Below are 27,814 nucleotides of genomic sequence, written 5' to 3' on the forward strand. Positions count from 1 at the left end.
GATAGTAATCCTATGTGCGTTCCATGGGGTAGTGGAAATGGGACATCCATATTAAAAGGGGATTATGGTCCTATGTGCATTCCATAGGATAAAAGAAATGAGATGTAAACACTGGTGCGTTCCACAGGGGAAGAAACACATTAAAAATAAATTATGTGTGTGTATTCCAGGAATTCTATGTGTTCCACAAATATGAAACTTACACACCATTATGATATAATATTTATAAAAACATTTATAAAAACATGTCATATCTTTTATAAGAACCATTTTACCTCAAAATCGAGGTTCAGCCCTCCAGGATGCAATGTACCAAAATTAAAAATAGTTCTCATTTCACTTCTTGCTAATAATTCATCAAGATTATTTTTTCTAAAATTAGTATTTATCATTTTTAAACCACAGAATAACATGAGATATTTAGGATCACTTTGATGAACCTCCTTGAAATGTGCCGACACACTAGGGGCCTTATTCTGGTTGGTGCGGCCGGGCCGTACGCGTACGTTCCGGGGTTTTTCATGATCTGCGCATGCGTACAATCGCCAATGCGCAGGCGCGAACACTCCACAACGCTTACGGACGGGTCTCTCCGTGCGAAAAAACCTGTACGCGAGAGTACGGGCATTGGGGGCGGCATAGGGGCGTGTTGAGGGGAGCGGCCGAAATAATGAGGAAAAATGGGCGTAAATATGGGTGTACACAGGGGGTGTGCACCAAAAATGAACGGTGCTACTACCGCACGATCGCCTAAAGCACCGTTCATTTCGGACACAAAACAGGCGGCCGCCAACCGCCAGCTCAGACCACCCCTACAGATACCGCATGCCAGCGTGCGCCTGAGTTTGCTAATTAACGCAGATTACTACTCAAACACATACACCTGAATGTAATAAGCAATGCTGCAGTCTATTAAGTCCAAACCATGATTTCACTACCTGCAAGCCACACACAGCACTCAAACACATTGGAAGCTTATCTTTCTATACTTCTCTACATTTAAAGGTTTGTTTAATTTAAGGTAAGAATCTTTTTAAGACCTGCTTATATATGCTAAGGTAGGTATTTGTTAAACAGTTATACACATTCACTACGTGCTTTCATAGACTTTACACAGTAGCACACTCAATCTACACAAGTCGACATGTGTCAACGTGTTCACTCTTATACAAACATAGGTTTTGTATTTATGATACAATAACATAAACCACATCTAACACCTACAAAGGATGTTTCAGCAATGTTTTAAGCCCATGCCCACTATTTTGCACACAATCTTCAATTGAGTTAATAGAAAACAATAATTGAATAACAATTAGAATAATTAATTAATTGTCAGAATTGTAGTTGAAAGGCAAGATTTGCAGGTCCATATATGTGAAGGGTATGCTAGCGTGCACGGACGTACGCTCACTCTCACGAGCGGTGACATAAGCTGAGTTTTCTATTGAAAACAATAGGGAGCCGTCCGTGCAAGCTGGCGTACGCTCAGATAGCCGCAAGAAGTCGGCGGGAAGACGGACGAGAGACGTCCGTAAACGGTGGCGTACGCTCTGTTGTACGCTAGTTGTCGGAGTGTAAGGGCTGGTCCGTCCGTGTACGTTGGCGTACGCTCAATTGTACGCCACTACCCTTCGACGTTGTTTCTGGCCGTACGTATGCGGCTGATTTGTGGGTGGACTTAACCCCAACGGCCGCGTACGGAGAGCGTACGTTAATAGCGAACGTACGCACGTTTGGCCGCTCCGATCAGAATAACCTCCTATGTGTGTCGACACCCTTCTTAATATTACGGACATGCTCCGCCATTCTATCTTTTAGCTTTCTTGATTTTCTTCCTATATATTGTTTCTTACATGAACATTGTAACAGATACACTATATTTTTACTGTGACAGGTAATGAATTGTTCAATTTTGTATTCTTTTCCCCATTTTGTTGAGATAACTTCTGTTATTTTGCTACTGGGACTTTTGCAGGTTCTGCACATACAGCATGAGCCACACCTATAGAACTCTTTTGATTTTACTGCCCCTATGTTTTTGGGGATATCTATTACACTCTTAACTACATTATTTTTGATGTTTTTGGCTTTTCTATACACAAATTTTGGTCTGTCTTCTAATACCTTTTTGAGAGTATCATCACGCAGCAAAATTTTCCAATGCTATAAGAAGAGCCTTCCATTTTTATTGTTACATCAATAAAACCCCTATTTGAATTATTTGATCTGCTTGGGTGCTGTTTCCTTGACGTGGAGAAAAGAAACCATTATGGGCGGATATATCGTTTAGATGAAGTAAGATTACGTGAGCATCAATTTTAAAAAGATACCTTTATAGGCTTTATGAAATACTGTGAATGTAAGCTTATTGTAAGCACCTTATAGTTGATTCAGCACAAAGGGTGACCCTATAAGAATTTATCACCACAAAGACCCATACTGGACGGATTTCATTCCATTTGGAGATCTTAACATAAGACTTTAGAACATTTGAAATAGTATTACACTATGTATATTTTTTCTCCTTTTTTTGTATGAGAAATATTGGAGGAGTTGGGATTGTACTACATCTTAGTTTTCATCTCGAGTTACCACACAAGAATACGTAACTATATTTCCCATCTCTTTATTGTATGTGCGCAATTATTATTTCACCTATTGCTTGTTTTGACCTCCTAATGATTGGCATCCCCCACACGATTTTACAGGGGCTCAAGCCGTGCAACTGCATGGCTTGTGCCCGCTGTTGCATGGCAGCTGACATGGCTCTTACAGAGCCTGTCACTGTCTGGAGAGGGAGCAGTGGCGGCGGAGTCTGCGCTGCGGGGAGCGCAGAGATAATGATGTGCTTACTGCACTTTTGGCATTGTTAGCCATGCAGGAGGACTCGAAGTCGGAGCGGAGGAGGGCAGTGTTACACAGGAGTCAGTGGGCGGGGCTACATGGGAGTCAGGGGCGGGGCTACACAGGAGTCCCTACTGGCCTGCTCACAGTGCTGCTGTCATGGAGGGGCAGCTCCACATCCTTCCAGACCAGGTCATGCCCATCAGGAAGATTACCCTCTGTACCTAAGGCAAGAGTGAGTAGAGGGAGTACTACTGTGTGTGTTTGTGTTTTTCTTGTGAAATTAAATATGTAAGGTGGGTTAGCATTAGGTTGGAGGAGGGAGGTTTAGATTTAGACACTAGAGGGGACATAGAGTTAGGTTGCGGGGGGGGGGGGCTTAGAATTAGGTGGTAAAAAGTGAAAGTTAGGCCGCAGGGCAAGTTAGTGCATCAATGTGATAGACTGCAGGCCACATGGTGAGGTAGTGCGTCAGAGTGAGGGAGAGCGCTAGTGTGATAGAGCGCAGGTAAGAGAATGTGTCAGTGTGACAGAGCGCAGGCCACAGGGTGAGGGAGCGCGTAAGTGTAATAGAGCGCATGCCGCAGAGTGAGGGAGCACGGCAGTGTGACAGATCGCAGGCCACTGAGTGAGGGAGCGCGTCAGTGTGTGGGAGTGCACCAGTGTGATAGAGCGCAGGCTGCAGGGTGATGGAGCACGTCAGTGTGATTTAGCGCAGGCCGCAGGGTAAGGGAGTGTGTCAGTGTAATTTAGTGCAGGCCGCAGGGTGAGGGAATGTGTCATTGTGATAAAGAGCAGGACACGGGGTGAAGGAGATTGCTCTATCTAGAGCTCCCAGATGGCTGATGCTGTTGCTTTGCGCAGTTAAGGTAGGTAATATTTGTCTCCAACACCCTGTCCCACACGCGCATGTCACTGATAATCACATGCCACTGTCACTATCACTCACTATCACTGTGTGGTATAATGTGTAATGGGCATTACAGTGCTTGGTATAATGTGTACTGGGCATTACGGTGTGCGGCACAACGTGTAATGGGCATTATGGCATGTGTTATACTATGCAATGGGTGTGTGACGTGCAATAGGCATTACGGTGTAAATTTTTGGCGCGCACTGTCTATATTGTCCCTATTTTACAAAAATACAGGGCGTGGCATTATGTAGAATGGCCATTAATATGTGTAGCATTATGTGTGATCTGGGCATTATGGTGTGTGGCATTACGTGTAATGGCCATTACTGTGCATGGCATTATGTGTAATGGGCAAGACAGTGTAAATGCACCGCACCTTTGGCGGGCACATTCCCTGTTTCTAGTACGCGTGGGGGGGGGGGGGGGGGAGTGATTCATTTAAAATGCATGTACATAAATAAGTCACCTTCTATTTAGTTTAGTTTGCACAGCCCAGTAGGCTGTGATGGACACGCCCAGTAGATGATGATGGACACGCCCAGTAGATGATGATGGACACGCCCCTCTAATGGTGCACCCCCTAAGGAAATGGCCTGCGCATGCCTATGGTGGGCTGCACACTGCACATCCTCACAGGTGTGAGGCCACATCTCGCTCACTCCTACTCATAGACCCAGACCTCCCTGTTTTTGCAATGTAATGACAATGGGGTGCCTTTCCAGATTTTTGTATGAGGCCCACATAGTTCTAGTTACACCCCTGACTGGAGCCTGCCAGCTGCAGAAGCAATCTGTTGTATTAAGGGCCCCACATACAGCGCGATATTCAGGTATTTTCTGAGCGAGATTGACAAATCATTCAGAAAATGCCTAAAAACGCTTGTAAATTGCTGTGTGTATAGCCCACACGTCAATTTACATGTGCGCCGCCGGCGTTCTGAATCTGCCCAAGGTTCAGAAAGGACCCGCCGGACAATTGAGAGCAGTCGCTCAGAAAGCTCCTCCTCATCTCCCGCATGTGTGGCTGCGGGCAGATCAGCAGGGCCGAGCGACTGAGGATGCCACAGACCCACCGCAGACCGCACCGCGGAACCCGTCACCAGGGGTGCCGAGAGGGGGGGGAGCAGGTACCCGGGCCCGGGCCTGTCAGGGGGGCCCTGGTCTGGACACACAGTTTTTTTTTTTTTTTTGGTGGCGAGTGCGCCGGATCTGAGTGCGCCGGAGTCAGCTGTTCAGCAGCGGCATTGGGAGTGTGGATGTGGGCGAACGTGGACAGGCGTGGGGGCAGCAGCATCACAGAGGTCCTTCTGAGTGTCGTTCCACTCTCCGACTCCAGGGCGTAACTTGGGAGTTTACCGTGGCTCAGTGACATGAGGATACTTAGGGTAGGTAGTCCCTGGGTGCCGGGAGGAACTGGGTCAGAGAGAGGCCACCTCCCGCTGGAGTACCACCCACTCTGCAGAATCCAGCCCGCCGCGCTCCCCACATTCCCACCCCAACTGAAACAAGCAGCAGGTGCCAGTGCCATATCTCCAGCTCTGCAGTCCTAGACCTGGTTCCCCACCTATGTCCAGGTCACTGTGTTCCAAGGTGGAAGGTGGGTGGCTGGTTGCTCTGTGTCTGCTGCCTCTCTGCATGCTGCTGGGGCTGACATCCGATTCTGGAAGTCAGCATCTAACCCCTGGCATAGCATGTACTGTAACTCCATGACAACGAGCAAGTTAACCCCTGGCAAAGCATGTAACCCATGTCAGAGCATGTAAATCCATGGCAAAGAGCATGTTAACCCCTGGCAGAGCATGTAACTCTTGGCAGAGCAGGTTAATCCCATGGCAATGAGCATGTTAATCCACTAGTTTGCAATGAGCATTACGGTGTGTGGAATAGCGTGTAATGGGCATTATGGCATGTGGTAAAATATGTAATAGGTATTACGGTGTATGGCATAATGTGTACTTCCCACTACGATGTGTGGCATAATATGTAATGAGCATTATGGCATGTGGTATAATATGTAATAGAATAGAATAGAATAGAATCAACTTTATTGGCCATGTATGCTTGCGCACACTAGGAATTTTTTGTGGATTTACAGTGCAGCATCAAGCAGGGATGAAGGGGGGGGGGGAGGCATTACATACATTACATTAAGACATAACATGTGGGGAACACATGCCCACCGAGTTGCACAGTGCCTAGGCAGCCATCAGTGGCGCCACTGGTCACTGCTACAGCCAGGTAGGTAACATTAAGCAGATACAGTACAGTTATCACACAGGGAACACATACCCACCGAGCTGAACAGCGCCTAGGCAGCCATCAGCGGCGCCACTGGTCGCCGAAACAACAAGCAGAGACAGTACAGTTATCACACAGGGAACATATTTTGCTGAGCTGCACAGCATCTAGGCAGCCATCAGTGGCACCATCTTGATCATGCTACTCAGAGGCAGCAGTAATAATATTTGTATTTATGTAGCACTTTTCTTCCAAAGCTGGCACACCCTGCCAGCTTGTTGCTGGCAGGGTGTGCAACCAGTGAATGTACAGTATACAGGCTTTCCATACAGTGGGGGCAGAGGTATATGATAAAGATCATGGTAAAGAAACAGTAACAAAGAGTAATACATAGCTTTTCTCAGAGGCTGAGATAGATGGTATCTTGGGAAAAGCAAAAATAAAACATGGCAGTGTTTCGGTTTATGTCCAAATCCAGTCCAAACTCCAGTTCTAACTAATGGGTGCAGTGGCGTAACAACGGGTATGCAGAGTGTGCGGGAAGCTACGTCCGTGGGGGCCCCAGGAAGTTGTTGTACCGGGGCCCAGGATTTCTCTTGGCGGCCCTGCCCGTCGCCACCCCTGACCCCCCAGCAGGAGCACCGATCGCCACGGGAGATGTAAAACAAATTCTAATTTCAAAATGACCACGTCATTTCCCCGCCCCCTAGAGCTGGCTATATTAGCCAGCTCAAGACAGGGTAGGGGCAGTCAGTCTGACGGCAGAGGAGAAGAGCTCCTGAAGTCCTGGGAGGCGCGGCCAATGCAAAAGAGCGTAAAAGGCTGATGCCCCCAGGTGAAGAACACAGATGAAGAGGCTGAAGCCCTGGGAGGCGGCGGCCATGCAAAAGAGCTTAGGTGAAGACGCCACAGAAGCCCTGGGGGGGCTGAGCTCCCCTGGGTGAAGAAAGAAGAACCAGTTTAATAAAATATTTTAAAACTAGTGTTTGTGTATTTTATTTTAATATTTCCTTTACAGGAGGGCTATAGGTACCGGCGGGCCTTTAATTCTCCACATGCTGGTACCTGTGGTTCTCCCAAGTAACAGCATGTGGGGCAGGCTTGCTGGGACCTGTAGTCCCACTGTAAAGGACAGGGGTGCAGGGGATAGCCCCGGGGCTTCAGCCCAGGCCTGGGGTGCCCTAGAGAGGAGGGACCCCTTTATTTGGGGGGTCCCCACCTCCCCAAAAACTCCCGGCCTGGGCTGACTAGTTAGGGTGGGTAATGCTTTGGCCACGGGACCCCATCAAGCGTGTCCCCTGGCTATGGCATTACACCCCCTGCTAGTGGAGCCTGGTGCTGGTCCCCAAAATATGTGGGACCCCTATTCATATTTGTCCTCCATATTTTGGAGACCAGGGCCAGCTCAAGAGCTTGGCGCTGGTCCGGAAAATGCGGGGGACCCCCACTTGCCTTGTCCTCCGTATTTTGGGGGCCAGGACCACTCAAAGAGCCCGGGGCTGGTCATGCTTGTGGGGGGGGGACCCCACACCATTTTTTAAAAAATATATATTTTTCTATGACACTAGCCACCAATGTTTATTTGGTTGGGGGAGGGAGGACACACTATGCCACCAATGTTTATTTGTGTGGGATGAGGGGGGGGGGGGGGGGCACTATGCCACCAACATTTATTTATTAAGGAAATGTATTTTATCTATTTATAAGTTTATTTAGGAAATTACTGTCTATACCATATAACATTATTTTTGTGATGAAGTGCAGTTTTTTACGTCACTTTATGTGACAGATTTGAAATCTCCCATGCTGAATCTCCTATTATGAATCTCTGACACAAATCTCTCTGTATGTGGCTCATTATCTGAGAGAGTGAAATCTCTTGTGCACAATCTCCCATTATGAATCTCTGCTTATGTAGGGCCCTTTACTAGATGGGCGGGCTTGGCTGGGAGCGCATTCGATTCTGCTGCCTGAGTTGAGGGAATGCACAGCGTTAACCACTTTTAGCCACATGGTGTGACAATGTTTCCAAATCTCCAATATACTTCATCTGAGGTATCTGTAGGAAGATTTGTTAAGTAAAGTATTTTACAAGTAGCCACAGATTTTATTTTCAACCGGAATATTTAAATGGAAGCGATGTAAATACACACACACACACACAATTAGCTATACATATTTTATATCACACATACATAGATGATGCATGTATATAGAGATCTAATGACCCTGTCTGTACCATATAGCGTGCGTTTGTGCTCGGAGTCGGCACCGCGCCCACTGCCCTCCTCCCCGGCCGCAGGCAGCCATCGGAGCCGTTTCCTGTCCTGTGACTGGCAGTCAGGTGGTTGGCTCTCAGAGTCGCTGGGAGGGGAGAAAGCAGGAAAAGTTTGGAAGACAGTCCTGTACTTTCTCCCAGGGCCGGCAGGCACACAGACATGCTGCTCTATTTACTGGGGAAGTAATGGGAACGGAGTGACCAGCCCACATACATAAGCCTGCGTGCAAAAGGTGATCACTGCAGTCTGGTGCTGGCTGGTTGGGGACCCGTCTCCCCCGTGTGCCGCACAGAGCTTCTCCATGGCCGGGGAGTCGGAGAGTATAGAGGCGGGCGTCCCCGCAGCAGCCCCGGAGCGCAGGGAATACCTCTTCAAGGTGCTGGTCATCGGGGAACTGGGGGTCGGCAAAACCAGCATCATCAAGCGCTACGTCCATCAGCTGTTCTCCCAGCACTACAGGGCCACCATTGGCGTGGATTTCGCTCTCAAAGTTATTAACTGGGACAGCAAGACTCTAGTCAGGCTGCAGCTGTGGGACATTGCAGGCAAGTACAATGCTTGTTATTAGACTTCCCCATAAGTCAGCGCAGTACTATTATTGTTGTACATTGTTTAGTGGTTGCAATTGGCGATTTAAAGCTTGTGTTGCTATCATGAAACCAACCCCTAGGTGGGTTGTTAAAGCTTACATAAAACATTCTAGCTTCCTTATTCCTTCTGAGTCTAATGAAAGCACCGATTTGGCAGCTGAACCTAAATTTAGTGAATATTTATTTATTTATTTGCAGTTTCTTATATAGCGCAGCAGATTCCGTTGCGCTTTACAATAGTAAACAGTGATAAAACAAACTGGGTAACAACAGACAGACATGGAGGTAGGAGGGCCCTGCTGCAAGCTTACAATCTTATTAACGATATATCATGGATGGTAACGATATTGCTTTGTTGACTAGTTTGTGTGTGTGTACTATGCTATAACAATGCCCTCCGATCTACTTGCAGCTAAATTTTGATTATCGTCAACGACTGCATGTATGAAGAAGACACAATTTTATTTACAGTTTCTTATATAGTGCAGCATATTCCATTGCGCTTTATAAACCGTGATATAACAAACTGGGTGGTAACAAACTGACAGAGGTAGGAGGGCCCTGCTCGCAAGCTTAAAATCTATAGCAGGGGTGAGCAATAAGCGGCCCTCCAGCTGTTGATGAACTACACATCCCAGCAGATGCATAGTTCATCAACAGCTGTAGGGCTGCTTATTGCTCACCCCTGATCTATAGCCTTGATGACTAATCTTGACACTTTAGCTGTTGTTGAACTACACATCCCAGCATGCTCTGCATCAGATTTAGCATGGCCAAATAGCAAAACTGGAGCAGAGCAAGCTGGGATGTGTAGCTCAACAACAACTGGAGTGTTAAATCACTAAAAGATATCGTTCAGTGTGTATGCACCTTGGAGTTCATGGGAAATCTTTGACTATACCCCCATGCACACTAGGCGACCCCGCCCACACCATTCTAGGCAGGGGCCCAGTGGAGAGTACCGGCGTTAGCATACACACTTGGCTTGGCTGTCGTTAACGAGGACCTCCCATGTCCGGACATCCTGGATGAGAGAGGGGGTAGTTAATGGCGCAAGGGCATGCGCCTTGTTAAGGAAATCAAGCGTACACACTAGAAGAGAAAGTAAATGATCAGAATGGGCTTTCTGGAAGATATTTTACTTTATCATCTAGTGCAGTGATTTTCAACCTTTTTACCTTGCGGCACACTAAATAAGATTTTAAAATTGCCAAGGCACACCATGAGATTCCCACAGGGCAAAACACCAAACCTATTGGCCCCCATATAAAAAACAATCACACTGGTCCCCACAGGTAACAAAAATAAAATACATTGGCCCTTTACATGAAAACAGGCAACCAGTAAATAACAGATGAACTGGTGGTGGCTGTAAACTGGTTTGGGCATCTAGATCTGGGGGCACACTTAAGAACAGCTCAAGGCACACTAGTGTGCCACGGCACAGTGGTTGAAAAACACTGATCTAGTGTGTATTGGGCATATATCGTTTGCAAACTCTATCTTCTAGTGTGTAAATTTTCTTATAGTGATTTGATGTTTAGCATGCCTGTATGTTTTTTGTTTTTGTGCACAAAGGGTCTGATGTAGAATAAAATTTGCATCCATTTATGTATCGTATCTTGCATGAATTTGCAGTGTGTTATGTTTATTCATACATACTATCAGCATGGATATGGGACAGTGTTCTTATGTAAGCAAACTGCAACCAATCAGCTTTGAGGTATAATTTATCAGGTACCTTCTATAAAACAAGTGGAAACTGGTTACTATGGGCAACTTGTCCACTCCTAAAAAATAAAGTGTGGTAAAAACCCCGTTATCGGAGATATAAGTGCACGTGTTTGTGCTAGAATCTATAGATGGGTGCACAATGACTTATATATATCGAGCAACCTTCTGTTTATTCTAGCATCCTGCATCTTTCAAAACCAGTGCAATTCCTCTTTCTGGCGTGCTTCTTTGTGCTTCTAACAAATCTGGTCTGTATCTTTGTGCTGAAATACAGACCAGATGCTAGATTCACCAAAGTGAGCACCATCCCAGGCAGGAAATAGGACCTGCATGATACCCCTGGTACTTGTGTATTATCACGGCGCCCACATTTTCTATCGTAGGGCATTGTACACCAAAAAATCAGGTTGCATGCGATGCAACGCGATTGGATGCCTGATTCCTATGTTAAATGCCCCCCCCCCCCGACCCAATTTTTAATTGTATATCCACCCTGATGGGTAATGACTGTTAAATGCCGCCCCCCCCCATTGTTAACGCCACCCCACTATCAACGCCAACCTTCTGCATTTCCCCTATGATCTTTGAAGGAATCTGAAATTCAAAGTTGAGATCATGTGATTAGATTTTTTTCATGTACACAGCAGACTTCTCCGTAATCCTACTAAGCCTCTGCATCTAGATTTCCCTAGCTAACAATGCCCTGTAGCAAAGGTTTGTAGCTTGCGCTCAAATACGCAGCATTGTCACAGACTCTGTCAATATGAACTTTTACAAATGTTAATGGAGATTTTGAAGACATTTTAAAGAGGACAAGTGGAGGTGTTGTCCTTGCCAGCCAATCAGATTCTAGTTATTACTGATTCAGTAAATTTTACTAGAATCTGGATGCTATGGGAAATACTTCAATTTGTTCTCTTTGAACGGTTTGATAAATCTATATAACCTATGTGTTTTATGTTTCGTAACCTTTTTAGTAATGTTTAAAGAACCAGTATTTTTTAAAACGGTACTTAAAACGGGTCTGAGCCTTCACATTGCAGTAGATTACTGTTTTAAATACCGTTTTAAGTACCATTCACTTCAGTCAACCCATTTAATCCCCTGAACACGTTTCAAGGCAGAATGCAGGGGACAGCCCTGTTTCAGAGCCATTCTCACTGCATAAAAAACGTCTCTGAAACGTGTAGGACTCTCCCCCCCCACACACAGCACAATTTTCAGGCATTTTCTGAGCGATTTTACTAAATCACTCAGAAAATGCCTGAAATTGCATGTAAATCGCTGTGTATATAGCCCACACAGCGATTTACATGCGCGCACCCGCCGTTCTGAATCTACCCAAGATTCAGAACGGACGGGTTGTACAATACAGAGCAGTCGCTGAGAAAGCTCCTGCTCATCTCCCGCATGTGTGGCCGCGGGCAGATGAGCAGGGCTGTTCTGAGCGACTGAAGCCCCGCTGAACGCCGCCCGCATGACACCGCTGCTGCACCTGAGAGGACGCGCCGCCGCCGATGACATCAGGCACCGCCGGAGACCGCCGCCCCTCCTGATGACGCCGCGGGACAGAGAGGCCGTGATGCTGGACTCCGGAGTAGGTAAGTATATATTTTTTTTCCACTGTGCCACCAATGTTTGGGGGGTGAATATCTGTCTCAGAGCTTAATTATTTAGCCCTGTGCAGCAACACTATGCCACCAGCGTACTATCTTTTCATTATATATAACATCCATTTCATATCTCCATATATATATATATATACTTTGTCGATGTGCCGGGCACTTCCTCCTAGTGCTGGTACTTGTCGGGTGCCTTGGTCCCATGAATCATGTAGACTTTGTAGGGGGGTGGACGAAGCACTCCAGACCTTGTTTAGTGTCCAAAAACGAGTTTATTTGAATCACAGCAACGTTTCAATGCTATTGCATTATCATCAGGCTCAAATTCACATCTAAAACAATCCTCTTAAATAACCCTGTGTACCTAGCGGTGGGGAGGAGCAACCCGTGCCACTCCCTCCGCAACAACGTGTGTGGACCTCACCTGTCGCCCCCGTTCTCCAATTAATTAGAGGACGTCGGCGGCAGGCCAGTCCCCCACCTGTGTGCCCCTCTAACAAAACATACATAAATTACAATACATTTGTTATCTTAAAAAAATGCATTGCAATAAACACCATGCAATACATTTATACATTAAATATACATATTATAAAAATAGACCCAGTTGGACATATAGAAAGTCGGGAGATTTTTTCAAAGACAAAATGTGTCACGTGTTAATTACTCCTGTGCAACAAAGTGTTTGTGCCTCTGTGGTCTAATTAATATATCCTGCGGAGAATGCTATCTCCAATGGATTATCAAGCTCATGAGGGTGAGAATCCCCATAATCTAAACAGTGATCACCACAATATATAAAAAATAAAAATTAATAAAGAAAAAATAAAAAATAAAAAATAAGTAATAAATAATGAAAAGTACCTAAAATGGTATGCCATGTGTTCTCCTAGTGAGATGGAATATCATATAGTCTAATAAAAAGTAATAAGTAATATCCCCTAGTGTACAGGATATTTCCAACATGTCCAGAACCTGGGGGATGCCGCTCCCCGCTGTAAGTAATATGTGTCCTATAATAGGACATTAATCCCTGAATATTCGTTCAGGCCCTTAGGGGCTATGGTGTCTAATTTCGCTATCCAACGGGCTTCACATTGAAGCAGCTGTAAACCCCGATTGCCGCCGGAACACGAGGAAAGAAAACCTCATCCTAAATCTGTCCTCGTATCAACTTACGGATACTGAAATATCTATCCTATCTAAAGGACTATCGTTTATTCCATCCACTCGCCACAACGATTTAAAATGGACTATCGAACATCAACGACTATCGAGGTCCCTGCGTCTTAAAGAGTTCTTCAACAAGCCCCACCTGAGCCCATCCGAGACTGTGAGTACTCCCTCTGTAAATACAGAGGACATCCCCCCCCCCCCCAACTCCGTAAGATTTTGCCTAAATCTACTTTTGACCCCCCTTCATATAATGACACTATTAAGACGTTTTCCACAATTACTGACTTTGAGACGCAATCCACCATCAAAAATAATGCTTCGACATACAGTAACATCAGCAACCTGGAACGCCAGGCCTTGAAATCTTTGACTGGGGACAGATCGCTAGTGTTTCGCCCAGCAGACAAGGGCGGAGCACTAGTGATCATGGACCTCAGTAAATACCATATACAGGTTATGTCCCACTTGAATGATGCTGAGGTTTATCGTATTTTACATGCTGACCCTACCAAGATGTATACTTGTGAATTAAATGCTATATTACAAAGAGCTGTAAATATGGGAGATATTTCAGAAAAATTGAAAAGTGCCTTATTGCCAGCATTCCCCTTGGTGCCACAATTTTATTGTGTCCCCAAGGTGCATAAGACCATGGTGGACCCGCCGGGGCGCCCAATTGTGGCTGCTAGAGGGTCATTGGCACAACCTGCATCTATATATGTCGACAGCATTTTGCAGACATACATAAGAGCCAATCCCCGGTACCTCATGGATACTACTCAATTACTTATACAATTACAATGGGTCCCCACTTTGGGTACCGATACTTACCTTTTTTCCATCGATGTATGTGCACTATATACGTCTATACCGCACCCGATGGGACTGGCAGCATTGCGCAGCTTTCTAATTAATAACCCCAATTTCCAGGGACCGGGTATTGACTTTATACTTGAGCTAATGTCATTTATTCTTACCAAGAATTTCTTTGTATATGGTGATAGATTCTTTCTGCAACTGAGGGGCGTGGCGATGGGAGCGGCGGTAGCTCCCTCATACGCTAACATTTTCATGTTTGAATTTGAACAATCTTTATTTTTTAACACGCCCTCAGTTGCAGAAAGAATCATACACTATAATCGCTATATAGACTATTTACTGATTATATGGCGAGGTCCCCCTGAGGACCTGATTGATGTGTTGGAGACTCAGAACAAAAGTGATCATCTGATCAAATTTACATATAATTACAGTAATCAGGAAGTACACTACTTAGATGTACTGATTCAGATCAATGATGGAGCCATTTTAACATGCTTATACACTAAACCATCTGATAAAAACAATTTATTAGAGTACCACAGCTGCCATCCTAGGTCGACCGTGCGGAGTCTTCCTCACTCTCAATTTTTAAGGGTGAGGAGAATCGTATCGGACCCGATCAAGGCTGAGGACCAGATGAACAGCATGTTGAAACGGTTTCCAATTTCAGGGAGCCCTGTCCTCTGATGACGTCACAGGGCTCCCTGAAATTGGCGCACAAACTGGGAGTTTGCTTCTTCAGCACTGGGTGATTTTGTCTTTGATTATGCTATAAATGTAAGTATGTTTTCACTATTTTCTGTATGACTTGATAAAGGGTCAAGGACCCGAAACGTTGACCACCGTATACCTGTTGTATTCTGTTTTTTTTCTGCTGAAATTGATTGTCTGATGCGAGTGCCTGGACCTACTATGTATGTATGTGTATATATGTATGTGTATATATATGTGTGTGTGTGTGTGTGTGTGTGTGTGTGTGTGTGTGTGTGTGTGTGTGTGTGTGTGTGTATATGTATATATATATATAATGTGTGTATATATACACAGTGCAGTCTGATGGCATTGACGGTAGTGACAGATTTGAGATCTCCCGTGCTGAATCTCCCAATTTGAATCTCTGACACAAATCTCTCTGTATGTGGCTCATTGTCTGAAATGAGCCACAAGAGTGAAATCTCTTGTGCTGAATCTCCCGTTATGTATCTCTGGCACACATCTCTGCGTATGTAGGGCCCTTTAGAAATGGGGAAAAAAACAGCAATATACCGTTTAACAAGTGCAGTGTGAAAGGGGTATTGGAGTCATGGCTCAGACAACACTGATAAATGTGTTGTTGATCTATGACATGGGAGAGGGCCCAGACAACTGTTGTTTGACTGGGTTGATTGTTAAAGATTTACAGGTCTATTTAATTCTGAAGAAAGGCATACTTCAGTTTTCTTTGAATTTAGGTACATGAAAAATATTTTATTCTCCTTTCACCTGCAGCCCATCTCCCCTTTTTAGTAGTTAGGGATACAGGTGTTAGAGAGTGAGAGAATAGGGTGCTAGCACAAATGGAGGGCTCTAGAAACCGCAGTGATAGTGGGGTGAAGTTACAGGGGGGGGGGGGGGGGCGGACCGACATTCTCCAGGGGGGTTCGGTGGACTCACAAGGCTGCTATTTTGCAGCCTTTTGAATCAACCAGAATAACCCCTAATCTGTAGCCAAAGTGGACACTGCCTGTACGCTTTTCATATTTTTGAACAGCACTGTGAATAACTATTCTGCTGTTTATTAAGAAAATAAACAGCATACACATTTCGTGCAGTAGATTTTAAGCGGGCCGAGGTATTTTCTTTTGTCATGTGATATTTAACGGAGTTTACAATTACTGATACTATTTCTGGTTTAAATTGTTCTTGCACAAAAACTACTAGTTCTAATGATTTTTCCATCCTAAATAACATATACAATAATGCCTGTATACATTCCCTTTGTCACTAGAGAATGTGACTAGCTGAATGACTCGCATGTGATTTTTGCATCTGATCTTTTTGGTGAATATTAACACAGAAGAGAGAAAGACACTGTTTTTGTCGGGGAACGCTTGGTAATAAACCGTTAAAAATGTTTTATTAAATTCCATTCTTAAAATATCCAAAACACAAACATGCTACAGAGAAGCTTCCCTGCAGTCTATTTAAGTTATTTGTTGCTGTATATTACTGAAAGTGCCCCTACAAAATGTTTATGTCTCTCTTCTGTATTCGGTTCAAACTCTAGGACAGGGGTAGGCAAGTAATTTCTTATGGAGTCCGTATATTTCAAAGTAGTTTAACTTTGTAGTACTACTACTTAGTATTTTAAAGTATGTTAATCAAGGTCCAAAAAAATATAAAATATATATCTCTGAGTACTACTTTGAAGAACCCCCTCCCCATTGCCCTCCCACTGCTGCTAAGCCATTAAAAAAAAACAATACTCCCATGATGAGTCCCATCCTATATTTAATCTCACTGGGGGCTTTCATCATCGTCGCTGCTCCCGTCGGGTCCTCATGCCGCCACTGCTCCCACTGGGCCTTCCTGCTGTCTTCTCCCAGTGATTCGGCAGCCTCAGCATATGGCGACGACTGATCTGCACACGAGTGCGCGGTGACATCACCCGCGCACCAGCCGCAATGCATCCCTGGGACCGCTGCAGGCGGGTAAAAAAGCAGACTGTCTAAACTCCTGAAACTAGCAGCGCTTTTCTAAACTTTGCGGTCCGCCAGTTGCCGGTCCCTGCTCTAGGAGGGCACCACCAGATATAAGATATCCTTAATCTTATAAAGGGATCCCATTGACTGCGTGACTTCTCCAAGGGGATGAGTTGCATACGTTCCACCTTGAACCGCCGGGCAGCTTCCTAGGCTGCAGGATTGCATACAATACATCGTATGCGGTGTTTTTGCATAGAATGCATCATCTGCAATCCTACCAAGGACTGCGTGGTCTGATAAATCATGAGTGCAGCCCTTGTGATCTCTGGCTCCAATTGCACAGGAACGCCTTTCAGATCAGAATCAGAGGTGAAATGCATGTGCATTCGCACTAGTGTATGGGGTTCTTTATGGTTATTTGTAAATTATACTCCTTTTATACCAAAAACCCTGGTCGGACCCTGGTCTTTGAACGCTGTAGTTTCCAGGGTCTGACCCTGCTTTATACCCCATTTACACAGCACTTAGACCTGGGTCTGCACCATTTACACTTAACCTGGGTCAGCCCTGCCTTTCCTTAAAAATGCTTGCTCGTTGCCAAGGGGATGTGTGTGTCTGTCTGTCTGTCTGTCTGTCTGTCTGTCTGTCTGTCTGTCTGTCTGTCTGTCTGTCTGTCTGTCTGTCTGTCTGTCTGTCTGTCTGTCTGTCTATCTATCTATCTATCTATCTATCTATCTATCTATCTATCTATCTATCTATCTATCTATCTATCTATCTATCTATCTATCTATCTATCTATCTATCTATCTATCTATCTATCTATCTATATATATCTCTTGAATAACAGGGGGTAGATGGGGGAAGCTGTCCCCGGGTGCTGGGAGGAGGGGGGCCCTGCGGCTGCTGAGGGGCTGGGGGGGTACCTGTCAGCCTGAGGTCGGAGGGGGGGGGCCTGCAGCTGCTGAGGGGAGGTGGGGGTACCTGTCAGACTGAGTTCGATGTGCGCCGCCGCCGCGTTCCCCCCGCAGCCGCAAAGTTCCTGCGGCGAATGTACAGTCAGTGCAGGGGGTCCCTCCAGCGCATGGGAACTAGTACTAGTTCCCATGCGCTGGAGGGACCGCCGACACTGACTGTCCATTCACCGCAGGGACCGGCTGCCGGGGGGAGTTGCAGCAGCAGCGGCGCACATTATCCCTCAGGCTGACCGGTACCCCCACCTCCCCTCAGCAGCTGCAGACACCCCCCTCCTCCCAGCACCCGGGGACAGCGGCAGCGCCGCACATCGACCTCAGGCTGACAGGTACCCCCCCCCCTCCCCTTAGTGGGCGCAGGGACCCCCCCTCCCGCAGCAGCTGGGCACAGCTTTCCCAGCGCTGCACGCTGTGGACCCGCTGCAGGTGCCTGGACCCGCAGCGGGACCATTTACAGCAGTTACACGGGTCCTATCCGGGTTCTACCAAGGTCAGGACCTGGGTAGAGGACCCGTGTAAATGGACACGGATATACCCTATTTACACCGCCGGTGATCCGGGTCTGACCCGCCGCTGACCCGGATTTTTCGGCAGTGTAAAAGGGGTATTAGATTGGTTGTCCTTACAATTATCGGTTCCTATACCTGTGCAGAGTGATTTCATTTGTTTGGAGGATATGTCCGGTTGTACTGTAGACCACTGCTGGGTCATGGTATAGTGCAGGGGTTATAAAACTTGGTCCTCAGGACCCCACACAGGTCACCTGACAGGTGCTCTCATTACTGACTGACACATTTTAAAAGATACACAGGTTGAGCTAATTAATTCTGTGAGGAGACCTGCAAAACATGCACTGTGTGGAGTCCTGAGGACCGAGTTTAAAGGTGCCCATACACGTTACAATTATTGTATACAATATCGCATCTCGGTTTTGCGATAAGATCTAGTACAAAAAGTACTACACATACTTTTTGTGCTAGATCTCATCGCAAAACCGAGATGCGATGAGATGCGATATTGTATACAATAATTGTAACCTGTATGGGCACCTTAATATCATGTGGTGTATTGGTATCGCTGAGATTACATTGCTCATATGGCTGTGCATTTGAGGAACTGACTAGAGAACCTGTTTAGTGAAACAAGAATTGACTTGTGTAAGGCGAATGCTTTCATTTTAAGTTTTATAATCAGCCCCTTTGTTTATGTCACAAGTGGTGGGTGATGTTTATATTGGCTATTGACTGTTTTCAGCCTTACTGGTTTTGTGCTGAGAGCTTCTGTAACCACTTACTAAGTTCTTGGCAGCAGGCAATACAAAAGAGCATTGTATATTTCTGGAAATCAGACACACTGACTGACCAAAAAATACAAAATGGTTACTTTCAGATATTTATTTTCCTTTGTCTCACGGTGGGGATTGGGGTTATCTCAAGTTATTTTTTCACAGTTCCCAATATGTTTAAAAAGGGATAGTCGAAATTCCGACAAGGGGGTTGACTTGGAACCACCCCCCCCCCCCTTGCGTGCCACGTAGCGGGCCCGGCACCTCGCTACGCTCGGCACACTAATTTTATTCTCCCTCTATGGGTGTCATGGACACCCATAGAGGGAGAAAGTGTTGGGATTTTGACCTCCGGGATTCTAACTGCATCCCCTTTAAAAATACACAGGAGTCAGTTCAATAACTTTCAAGATTAGTTTACAAATTCCAGGGATTCAGTTGGATGAAAACAGTATGTAAAGAACTATATAAGAGCAAATGTACTTTGTTCCAAACTCCAGTTCTTAAATTTGCCAACATTCCACATTTAATATATGCAGATATATCTTGATCCTAATCGGGGTGGCAGGAATTGATATGTCTTTTTAAAAGGTGCAGCTTTGTTTAGAGCTTTGAATTTCCATAGTGAAGAGATCCATATCTGGTTGATATTTTGCTAGAATTGACCAATGCCTTAAAATTAACGCCATAGTTACCTGACTTATTCTAAAGCTGGTTACACACCTAACCCTCGATCTGTCTGGTGGGAACAAAAATCTGGTAATGGATGGGATCATGTGACTGTTGACTATTTGCTCCCAAATACATGAAAATGGATAAAATCCATTGTTTAGATAAATTTGTTAAATCAAATGGCTTTAATCCATTTATATGAATGGCTATTGTCTGCTTTTCGCTGTTTACAATGTATAGCTGGCCATACAACAGAACAACCAGCTTCTGATCCGGATCGCGTCCCTATTTCACTTGACCTCCACAGCAGCTTCCAAGACACACAATAGATCTTGTGTGTGTAATTTCACATAAGATCTATCGGAAGATCTGCAACTGCTATGATACTGGATGTTAGTAGCATCTTCAGATCATGTGTGCAGCACATAACATCATAGGATCTATCTCCCAACCACACAATGCATTGTACAAGCCGTCAAAAATCATGCATTCAGGCCTGAAATCATTCTAATGTATGGGCAGCGGGTGCCGGATGACCTCCCGACACTTGATATTCCAACAGTCTTTACATTGATGTTGGAATCCTGACTGTTAAATCTCGACTGACTGGGACTTTTCTCCCTTGTGCGGGTCCATGACCCCCATAGTGGGAGAATAGAATGGGGACTTTGTTGCGCTCACCCTAATGTTTGAGTCCTGGAAGTTGGGATTCCGACATCGAACTGATGTCTGAATCCTGACTGTAGGCATCCTATAACCCACCAGTGGCCAGCTTATGTCCTTGGCTCCCATACATTGCCAGATTTTGCTCTCCCAGACAGCTGAATCCTGTGTTCCCAGTTATTTTTGGAAACTGTAGCTTTTTACCACAGAACAATGAATGGCACATGGTTACTCAGTACTAATCAGTATGGCATGTATGAAATTAAGGGCCTCCGTGATTGTGGTTAGTGAAAAAAAAATAGTGGGTCCCGGGGATGGAATGGAAAAGGGAAATATGTGTAAATAGCTGTTGGGTCCGTGCAGGGGGCAAAGGAGGGCGTGAGGGGGAAGTTAGTGATGAGGTTAGATAGTAGCAGGATCAGTGCTGGGGAGGGGGACAAGGAGAGGGTTGGGGGCAGGCAGTGCTGGAGGTAGGGAAGGTATGAGGTTAAATCAGGGCTCGACAAATTTCTTAAATCTAGGAGCCAAGATGAAAGTTTAGGAGTACGACAAACTAAAAATAGGGACAGTGCACACCAAAAATGTACACCATAATGCCTATTATACGTCCGACACCTATTACACATTATACCACATGCCATAATGCCTGTTACACATTGTCACACACCATAATGCCCATTACACATTATGCCACACACCGTAAATACCTATTACATATATTACCATATTACGCCACATAAGTTCCGCTTACCTACATTCTAGTTCCCATGGGGTTACCCTGCTCATTGCCATCGGGTTTTCCTGCTCATTGCCATGGGGTTAATCTGACATCTGGCTCGTTGTCTGTGTAGCTGCAATGCTGGCGTCTACTAATAATCACCGCACTGAAGCAGTGCAGTGATTATAAGTAGATGCTGGGGCTGCCGAGACCAGGAGCTGGAGGTCTGTGGGAAGCTGCTGCTGGACCCCTGTGACGAGGCTGCCATCCTCCTTTCTCGGGAGCTCCACCTCCATGCCAGCACCTCATGTGCTGCTGGTTGCCCGTCTGTTGTCGCCTCCCCTCTGTGGCCGCTGCTGCCGTACACTGGCCCGCTGTCCATCCATCCCTTTTGTTGACATAACCACTATAAAGATGCTGGCAGCCAGTACATGCAGCAGGGAGATGCTATGTAGCAGCTATAAGATGTACTTTGCTCCCTTTTGCTTATGCAGTGTGTTTCCTGGTGTTTTCTTACCATTATAGTAATAAAAATCATCAAACATAAAGTGACACAAAGTAAAGAGATTCCTGATGTCTGTTTACTATCCTGATCAATGTAAAGGTCCATACACACTGGGCGACTATTCCCAGCGTGTATGGACAGCAATGATGACAATCACCGCTGCGAGGAAAGCCGCTCCGTGCATACACACGGAGTGGCTTTCCTCGTGCCTGGCGCCAAAGGAGGAGGGTGGACGGCATTGCATAGCGCAAATTAACTTAAAAACTTTTACAGCTTTCTCAAGAAATGTTGCTGTTTAAGGGCCAAATATAAAAAGCTTCAAGTGATAAAATGGAGAGTAATGAACAACCAGCCAATCAGCTCCTATATGCCATTTTTCAACCCCAGCCTTTAACATCGCGGATTTGAGCTGGTTGTTTATCACTCTCCATTTTATAATTTTTTTTGAAGCTTGATGCATCTGGCCCCAAATGAATGAATGAGCTGAGATGGTAGTAGATGGGACTTTTGTGATGCTTTTTGCTATTTATGTCTTATGTATTTTTAGAATATCCACTAAACAGAAAAATATTGTGGACCGATTTCTTGGTAAATAAGTAGGTGCTACTACACATAAAATATTGCAGGCTTCATGCTTAGTAGATGTGTCATTACCGCAACAGTAGTGCATTGGTGTGGCGGCTACTCATAAATAGCGAACAGCCAGGTAGATTTATTTATTAAAGGTCCATACATACTGGGCGACTATGCCCAGCGTGTATGGACCGCGATGATAGCATCCATAGGATAGTCGTCGACGGAGGGGGGGCGGCAGCGTTGCATAGCGGAGCGCTATGCAAAGCTGTCCTGAAAGCCGCTCATCTGCTGGTATAACCAGCAGATGAACGGCTTTCTTGGCGAAGTTGGGGGAGCGCACAGCAGTGCTCACCGCCGGGCCATACACACTTGCCGGCTTTAAGGCTGAAAGCCGCTCAAACCTGCTGATTTGAGCGACTTTTAGCTCACAGTCGCCCAGTGTGTGTGGGCCTTAAGTTTCTTATATAGCGCAGCATATTCCTTTGCGCTTTACAATAGGAGGCAATGATACAACAAATTGGGTATAGATATGGCTGATTCGGTGTCATCAACTTTTTCTCTACAATATTGAAAATTATATATATCGTTTTTAATAAGATGACGTAAAAGAAAGTGTGAATTGTAGACCATGTCGCTGTCCTGATGTGCAGCCCAGCGGCATCAAAATTGAATAGAAAAATAGACTGTGCAGGTAAGACTATATAGTACAGATCTGTACTATATAGTAAAAATCGAATGCGTACACTGCGCCATGAGATTCGATCATGATCGAACCGGGATTGAATTGCTGTGTGTGTACTGGATTTAAGGGATCTTTTTCTATTCATATATCAGGAAGTTGTACATTTAAATGTTATATTAGAGACATTAAAGCGAACTACATTCTGTTGTATGCACATCAGGCATTCAGGTCAATTAATAAATTGAACACAATATGAAAGCAAACCAGCAATTACTGATTGTCTTGGAATCAGAAGCAATAAACCATAAAAACTTGAATCACAATTTGTGTTGCTTACCATACCCTCTGTGCCCATTTATTGTCAACAGAATTACATTTTCAGTTCAGACACGATTCATAAAAAGGTTCCAGATTAATTTGTTTAACTACACAAATATTATTTTAACAACTCACTTACTAAAATGTCAAGTGACAACAATGAAAAATAAATTACTGGGTAAAGAATTATCAGGTTAGTTTGCCTATTCGTAATAATACAGAGCAAGTTAGAAGAAAATAAAAATGTCACCATAATATTGCAATAGTAATATCCAATGGGGAACTTGTGTTTTTTTTTTTTTTTTTTTTATTGAGGTTTTATCTGGGGAACTTGTTTAATGAATGCAAGTGAGGCACATGAATGTACCCACACATAGAAAGCAATTTCATTTTGCAGTAAAAAAAAAAAAGGGGGAAGAAGGAGATCTGATCAGTAAATGTTTGCCAAAGCAAATGGTAATGGATGGCTATTTATGTTTACCACAACTTTCTCTAATCACTATGCACTAAATGTGTCATCTGCCCACTTTGGGAATCATGTTCTTGAAGAAGCTCTTTCATGTATTTTTCGGACCATAAGACGCACCTGACCATAAGACGCACCTCGTGTTTGGGGAGGAAAACGGGGGGAAAAAATATTTTGAACCACAGTGCCCAGGTACAGTCGCTGCCACCCAATACCCTGGCATAGCACTATAAAATAAGTGATCAGTGGTTTTATAGCAAGTGTGGTATACATAGATTCATGAGATGAGAAGCCCCACAATAACCACATGCAGCAACTGTGTGGCTGCTGCTGCTGCAGCTCCTCCTATACACAGTGTCTGCGGAGGCCTGGAGGAACAGCAGCAGTACAACAAATAGTGTCACAATACCATTTATTTATCAATGTGCCCTGTCCTATAAATATGTACATCTGCACATTAGGGGCGCTTGGATAATTGTTGGTATATTGGGGGATACGGAGTGGGGTAGAGGTGGTGTCCACCCTGCTGGGGCTGCAGGTTAGAGAGTGGGGTAGGGGGGTGGGGGTGAAGGTGAAACTCAGTCTTGTGGGTGAGGGAGGAGGGTACTGGCTTGTTACCGCAGGCGGTGTCACTGGCTTAGCGGGCAGTCACAGGTTGGTGGTGCAGGGGGCTGGTGTCTCGTCCCCGCTGCAGTACACCTCTAACCTGTGTAGTCGGCGGCTTCCCTCCAGGCCTCTTCGCGGTGATGCTGGTCCTTGTACTCCTCCTAGCCAGGGTTTGGTTGGTGTACGGCGAATCTCAAACCCGGCTCCACAGTGCCGGCAGCGAGGGCGACTTCCGGGTGTTCGGGGTCACATGATCCTTCTACCCGGTGTTTCTTCCTCCGCCAGCAGTGTGGGCTCAACTCCCGACTGGAGGAGACTGGGTCTTCCTTGTGTGGCGTGTGTGTGTGTGCAAGAGCAATGCTCCGTCCCTGCATATATCTGGCCGGGCGCTCGGACTAGGTCTTATTCGCTCCAGCTGTCCACATTCGGTCCATAAGACGCACATAGTTTTTTCTCCCACATTTTGTGGGAGAAAGTGTGTGTTATGGTCTGAAAAATACGGTAATCCCCTCAGAGAATTAATTTTACTTACATGTATTATGGTCTCCCTTCCGTTTCATCTATGTTTGGGTGTGTCCCAGTGTCATGGCTGTCATGGGGATCGTAGAAGAAAGTTGCGAATTATACTGACTGATAATTCTTTTTCTTCCCAGAGATCCCATTGCAGCCATCATTTTCCCTCCCTTAAGTATCTGTGTTTTTCATGGACCTTCATGACTGAGACACTCGAAAGGCACAGGGGAGGGGGAGGTGGAATCAGTGGCGTAACTATAGCCCCGCAGCCCCTGTGGTGGCGGGTAGGCACTGAGGAACTGTGGGCGCCGATCTGCGGGGCTATAGTTACAACTTACTACCTAGCCCTCCCACCCAAGTAAACTTACACACACCGCTTACCCCTCCGCATGCCGCCACCGCCGCATTCAGGGTCCCGGCCGCAGCGCAGATATTGTCCTAATGAAAAATAACTATCAGAAAATGGCTGCCCCCATACAGCAGACAGTTTTTTGGGATGCTAGAGGAGGCACGGGCCTCCTCTAGCATCCTTAAAAACGGTCTTCTGTTAGGGGGCAGCCATTTTGTGATGGTCATTATAGAACTTCAGGAGGAGACGGAGCTGGGAGAAGATCTGCGCTGTGGGACTCTGAATGCGGCGGGGTAAGGGGGTGTGTTTAACTTCACGTGGGTGGGAGGGCTAGGGGGAGGGGGGTGGCGCTGCCGATATCGGCGGGGGGGCGCAAAAAATCTAGTTACGCCACTGGGTGGAGTCTATTATACCCAAGGTGGGCGGTCCCTGAAAACAGTCCTGTCTGAACTAGGAGGAGGGGAATATCCTGGGTAGAATTAAGTAACTTCTTAACAAATGGCTTTAAGGCTGCTGTGCTTTGTCCTCATTGTTAATAACCTTCTAAGTGTGTTTTCAAGGCTTCCATAAAGCGCGATGTGTATTTAATGGGTGTTTCATGATAAAACGCAAACATATTGTATTGTGCATTAACGCTGCAGGAAATGTTGAAGTAGGCAAATGAGCAATTTTTAGAATGTATAGCATTGACTAATGTTTGAAAGTATGGTAATCTTAATGTCTGTATGCAGGAGCCCTAATACAGATGATTCACTTAGCCCAGGTAGTGATTGTTGGAAAAAGAAAATAAGATAAAGTAGCGCCTTCTATTTATGATGTCTGGGTTGGCAGGTAATGTAAGAGGCTAAGCAAGACATTAAATGTTCTGCAAGGATGACTATTTATTTAAGGTGCACACGGGATGCAGTCAAAATCCCGACGGGGTCATAATACCGACAAGGTCAAAATCCCGACATTTTAAATCCCGACAAGGTCAAAATACCGACATATAGAATGTACAGGTGAAACAGTTAACATGACTTTGGGTCGACATGGGTTTTTTCACTGTTTTTTGACCCGACATGTGCCGACAGGCGGTATTTCATGCCCTACGATCCGCTAGGGCAGGCATTCCCAACCACTGAGGGATTCTGATTAAACCATCTGTGCTGAAGCCTGGATATCACTAAAACCTGCACTGTTGGTGTGCCTTGAGGACCGTGGTTGGGAATGCCTGCACTAGGGCATGGTGGTAGAATAAAATAGTATGCTGAGCGCAGCGAGGCACCGTGCCCAAAGCATGGCGATTGATGCGAGGGGCTGCCGTTCACTTCCAACGACATTCGGGTAAAAAAACAGTGAAAAAACCCATGTCGACCTGTTGACCGAAAGTCATGTTGACGATTTTACCTGTACATTCTATATGTCTGGATTTTGACCTTTGTCATGATTTCATACCGAATCCGTGCACACACTGGACGTTTTTGCACAGTGGTTATGCAGATTGATAATGGGGAAAATTTATGAGCTGAAAATCCTTCAGTGCGTACACCCTGAGCAATTTTTGCCCGTTTAAGCATTTTCCCAGGGGTGGACGACTTTTTATTGCAAGATGCTATAGAAAGCCGTCCACCGCTTCGCTCATCTGCTGGTGCAGTGGCAGCCGGCGATGATACAGGAACACACCTCAGCACTTACCACTCATCTCTAGGCCATACACAATTAGCAGCAAAACTGAGCTGCTTTTAGCTCAAAGCCACCCATTGTGTATGGGCTATCAGTATCACTCACATTGTGTTTTATAAATCTTGCTTTAGTAAAAAAAATATATATAGATAGATTTAATCTTTTAGCACTTTCATTTCCCTGTTTGAGTAGGAATTTTGTTAAGGTGTGATGTGTTTATTTACACCTGTCCTTCCCCCTTGGGCTCAGGTGAATCATAAGCCTGTATGTGAAATAGCTGGGTGTGGTAACCTGATACTTTTTCTTGCCTAGCCCCAGAGTTTGATTGTGTGTGTGGTGGGAAGTTGGCTTCTGTATGTCGGCGGTCAGAAGACCCGATGTTGGAGAACCTTCATCTTGTAGGTAAATATACCCCCCACCACCTGCAGCCTAACCCTAACCACCCTCCATTAGTACCGAACTCCCCCAACCCTCATAGGCCTTTACCTGTTTGGCCTACCAACCACTCTGTCTAATACTTCTGTCACGGTCAGAGGGGGGATTCACTAACATCCACAGCCCCACTTCACCGCACATTGCCGGCTGCCCCATCGATAATCGCATATGTGACTATTATTGCAAAGGACAGGTCTTGTGCTAAGTGCTGTACTATGGAAAGCAGGCAGTGATATGTCAGCAGTTCCCCGACAGCTTTCAGGGTGCATATTTTAACATACAGTATATTATACACTATAGTGTTCATTTTAGCACCCGCTATCTCTGAAAACCCATGCAGTTCCTCTTCCCTTCCTGGGGTGTCGCTGTCTGCTGTGGTACTTCTAGCACATGTCTGGTTAGCATATCAGTGCTGATATATAGACCACACTGTGCTAGAAGCACCACAGCAGACAGCGACACCCAAGGCAGGGAAGAGGAACT

General features: G+C 45.5%; 1 protein-coding gene across 1 annotated transcript in view; it reads left to right on the plus strand.

The window, feature by feature from the left end:
• Positions 1-8,300: 8,300 nt before the first annotated feature.
• The window catches only part of RAB32 (RAB32, member RAS oncogene family), a 44,214-nt gene continuing 24,700 nt past the window's right edge, over positions 8,301-27,814 (plus strand). Inside the window, exon 1 of the mRNA XM_083176186.1 lies at positions 8,301-8,824. Coding sequence (XP_083032312.1) covers positions 8,581-8,824 — 244 coding nt within the window. The 5' untranslated portion in view covers positions 8,301-8,580. The remainder of the gene's footprint in view (positions 8,825-27,814) is intronic.

The sequence above is a fragment of the Crinia signifera genome, chromosome 3 (assembly GCF_055691185.1).
Source record: "Crinia signifera chromosome 3, ASM5569118v1, whole genome shotgun sequence".
Lineage (NCBI taxonomy): Eukaryota > Metazoa > Chordata > Amphibia > Anura > Myobatrachidae > Crinia > Crinia signifera.